This window comes from Limulus polyphemus, unplaced genomic scaffold (assembly GCF_000517525.1).
Source record: "Limulus polyphemus unplaced genomic scaffold, Limulus_polyphemus-2.1.2 Scaffold229, whole genome shotgun sequence".
Classification (NCBI taxonomy): domain Eukaryota; kingdom Metazoa; phylum Arthropoda; class Merostomata; order Xiphosura; family Limulidae; genus Limulus; species Limulus polyphemus.
Window position 1 is genome coordinate 112,648 of NW_013665839.1, and position 4,062 is coordinate 116,709.

Here is a 4,062-nt window from a genome sequence, read left to right on the forward strand (position 1 = left end):
CCTTTATGAAGTCGTATGGTGACCGTATGTCCGAAATAATCTCAATATAACTAATCTTAAATGGATAAAAAAAATCGCTTTTGTTAAAGGAGTAATATTTAAAGCAAGAGTAGATGTAACAAATACAAAATAGCGTCTTCTGGAGCTTCTCCTGTGATTGTTATCAAGGGATGGGCTGAATAGTAAGATCTGATTTATTTATGAGAAAGCTTTTCGTGTTGTTTTCAACATAATCTCAGGAGATAATGTTAATGGAACTTTTCTATTTGAATAGCTGCTGACGTTAACCACAAATATCCGTTAATAGCCAGTGAGATAACGAGACATTTAATCAAATTAAATCAAGAAATTAATGTCGCTTTTTTTAGATGAAAAAACCCGAACAACTTATATATCAAAATAACACATTTATTAAATGAAATAGTCTCTATTCTTATCGATGATGCTTTTCCATCTTACAATCAGGTTGTTAATGCCTTGATGAAAGAAATCACTTGGCTTTGAAGCAAAAAAAATGTCGATGTCCTCTTCAACACCTTCCACATTTGCATACGTTTTTCCCATTAAGATGGTGTTTCAGTGAACGAAAAAGATGGTAATCTGATGGTGTCATATCTGGAAAATATGGTGGGTGGAGGAGAACTTCCCAACCCAACTCCATAATCTCGTGTTGCGTCAAACGTGCCACGTGTGGACGTGCATTGTCGTGGAGAAGAAGAAGAACACCTTTTCGATTGACGAGTAAAGGGAGTTTCTGATGAAGGGGTTGATTTAAACTTTCCAGTTGCTGACTATAGATCTCTGCATTGTCTAACAATTCGATGTGGATTGAGGAATTAGAAGTGAATTACTCCTTTGATGTCCAACCGAATGCAAAGCATCACTTTCTGCGGATGGAGTCCAGGTTTTTGGGGTCGGAAGGGTTTTTGTCTCAGACTGGGTCATTGTTTTTGGCATTTAATATTCGCATAGAGAATCCATTTTTCATCAGCGGTGACAATTCTGTCCAAAAATGGTTCACGCGCATTACGCACCCGAAGAGACGACGCAACGTTCACACGTTGGAAACGATGGTTCGTAAGACACCCAAACATTTTTTTAAAAGAAGTTTTCCCATATTTCTTATATGTTTACGTATTGTTTCATGAGAGACATGCAATTTAATGGCCATTTTACGAGTGTGTTGCCTTGGGTTAGACTCAACGAGCGTCTTCAGAGCATCAATATCAATTCCAACATGTTGGTCCCTGCCATCACAGTTTTTAAGGCTAAAGTCACCTGAACGAAATTTGCAGAATCATCGTTAACACTTACGAACGTTCAAAACATTTCCATAAACTTTTTGAGGCAACAGAGGCGTTGTTTCCCTTCTTGTATTCAAATAGCATTACATGCCGAATGTGTGTCTCGTCGTGTGCCATCACTATATGGGATTAGAGTATATTAAACTACACTAGGCTACACTAACGTGACGTTTAGACGGTTCATTTAACTATTATACGTGTTGTACGATTTTTGGGGAGTGGTTAATGAAAGTGTTCCAAAACGCGACATTAATTTCTTGACGACTTAATAATTTGGTTGCGAATGAATTATCGGAATAGTTAACTACATGAAAATATTATCACGTGTGAATGGCTAAAAGCTACATTATTTAAACTGAATTAGTCTTAGCAGACAAAGATAGCTAATTTGTAGTTGTTATATCTGCTAAGTTTCTTCTAATTTTATTATTTTGTTTACTTCTTTGTGGAATCCTAGAGTAGAACACTCCGTCGGATCACCTCTAGAGTCTTGAAAGTTATCTGTCTATGAATACAGTGTCAGTGAATTTCATACCTCACGCAGAAATATTTCATTTTATGGGATGTTGTGATTTTGCACGACCACCAGAAGTAATAATACAGTAACAATTGCATTGTTTTTATGTGTTTTCATATAAGTTAAGTTAACATTGATGTTTATTGTAGTTAAGATAAGGCACAGTTAAACACAACGCAGTGTTATTCTAAGTGATCTCTGTTTGATCTTGATTTAAAAGTTTAAATAATTAAGCTAGATTTTACGTAAAATTATTTAATTTTTCATAAGATGAATAAAAATCATGAACGTTATATAGATTATTATTATTTTGTATCGTAAAGTCTCAAGTTTTAATTTCTCCAGTAATTTGTATGCTTGTATTTACTAAAAAAAAAAAAAAACAACCTTTCCACCGTTCGACACCGTGTCTACACTTAGGGCAGCTTCGTCTATTTAATTTAATGGTTTATTGTGTGGCATCCTCAGTGGTTAGAGGTAAAAGCAACAAACAAAAAAATAGTACAAATACTTACTTAAAGTAGCTGAAAATAAATAATGTTACCACCAGGGCCAAAAGGGATACAGCAGAACCAATAAAGAGTATGTAACCAACAGCAAGTGGATTCGTCGTTGTTTCCTGTTTCAGAAATACAATATTATTAAAAACGTTATTTCATACACATAAATTTGTTGTCTGAAAGAGCAGAAAACTATCGGGACTTACGTTTGAGAAGAAACAAAGAGTACTAAAAAAAACATTATTTGGTCAATTATTAATCTCATTTCGATTATTAATTTCATTACCTCATTATTAATAATTTGTTATTGTCTGAATGATAATATAAACGTATTCTGACCCATTTTACGATATAATAGATTAAATTGTAATGACAGCTCTATTGAAAAATTTAATATTTCAATCGTTATTGGAAGTCGCTCATAAAACAAGACAACAATTTTCATTAAACATCATTTGCAAATAGCAATGTTTAATTTCATCTTGCTATGATTACATATATTTCTCTTTTTCTTTGAAAAACTTTCTCAGTAAAAATCTATCAGTCTTAAAAGGCGTGTTAAACGTTGGTTAGTTTGGTTACAGTAAAAAAAAAGATCATATTGGGATTTATTTCAATGAGCACAAACTAAAGAATTTTTTAGCAAACGAATACTTCTACCTACGCACGTCATATTTTGTGGCACGTGCTTATTTTTAACGTGGCGATCTTTAGACAATACCCGATATATTTTGGTTTGCACATTAAATTTCTGAAGAAACAGATGCAGGAAAATGCTTAGTTAAATCGTTGTTTAAAAAAACAACAACTAATTGTCTGCAAACCTAAAACTCTGTTTCATGAGTAGTTTGCAATGACTTTATAAAAACATGCTTAAGAAACACACAAAAAAAACAATTTCCTTTATTTCGCGCCAGTTAGAAGTCACAAGCACACATAAACGTTTACGATAGTTTATGTGTACAATGTAGAGTTGTACACCAAATAATTTTATAAATTGAAAAGTCCATCTTAGACGAAAGCGCTTACATTAAGTAAAGAATTAAAAACAACTATTTATTTATTTATTCTAATCTATACCTCATCTGAAAACCTAAGTTTTTTCTTTAACATTCTTTGTTTTATTAATTACACGCCCCCCAGTGGCACAGCGGTATGTCTGCGGATTTACAGCGCTAGAATTCGGGTTTCGATACCCGTGGTGGGCTGAGCACAGATAGCCCATTGTGTAGCTTTGTGCTTAATTACAAACAAACAAACAGTTAATTACATGTCCTGAATGTTATCAAAGTTTTTGGTCAATAAATTGTAGCTAACATGCAATGATACTTAAAACATAAAAAAAATCAAAAGATAACACGGCTCAAAGAGAAAAACTGAACACTTTAATCAAAAAAAGTTTTGCGCACTAATTAATTAATCAAAGTATTGCAAAATACTCAAAATCGTTTAACTGCCCGTAAATTTGGCATTTTCTTCAACTTTCAGAACTTGACTATGTTGAATTTTATAAGAATGTTTCATGTTGAAACATTAAGCTCATTTTTAAAAATAGTTAATACTAGTACGAAAGAAAATACAGTTAAAATACCATCGATTCACAAATATGAGGATATTATCAGGATACGAATTCGAGATCATCAGGAAATTGTTGATCCAGTTACCAACGCTATTTTCAAGTTTTGAACAACTCGACTTTAAAGATCTATATGTATCTACACGTGCCGATGTTTCCATTTAT

General features: G+C 33.0%; 1 protein-coding gene across 1 annotated transcript in view; it reads right to left on the reverse strand.

Moving 5' to 3' along the window:
* Positions 1–4,062, reverse strand: part of LOC106478584 (corticotropin-releasing factor receptor 2-like) — a 51,075-nt gene that overhangs the window by 10,969 nt on the left and 36,044 nt on the right. The window contains exon 4 of the mRNA XM_022382201.1: positions 2,337–2,440. Coding sequence (XP_022237909.1) covers positions 2,337–2,440 — 104 coding nt within the window. The remainder of the gene's footprint in view (positions 1–2,336; positions 2,441–4,062) is intronic.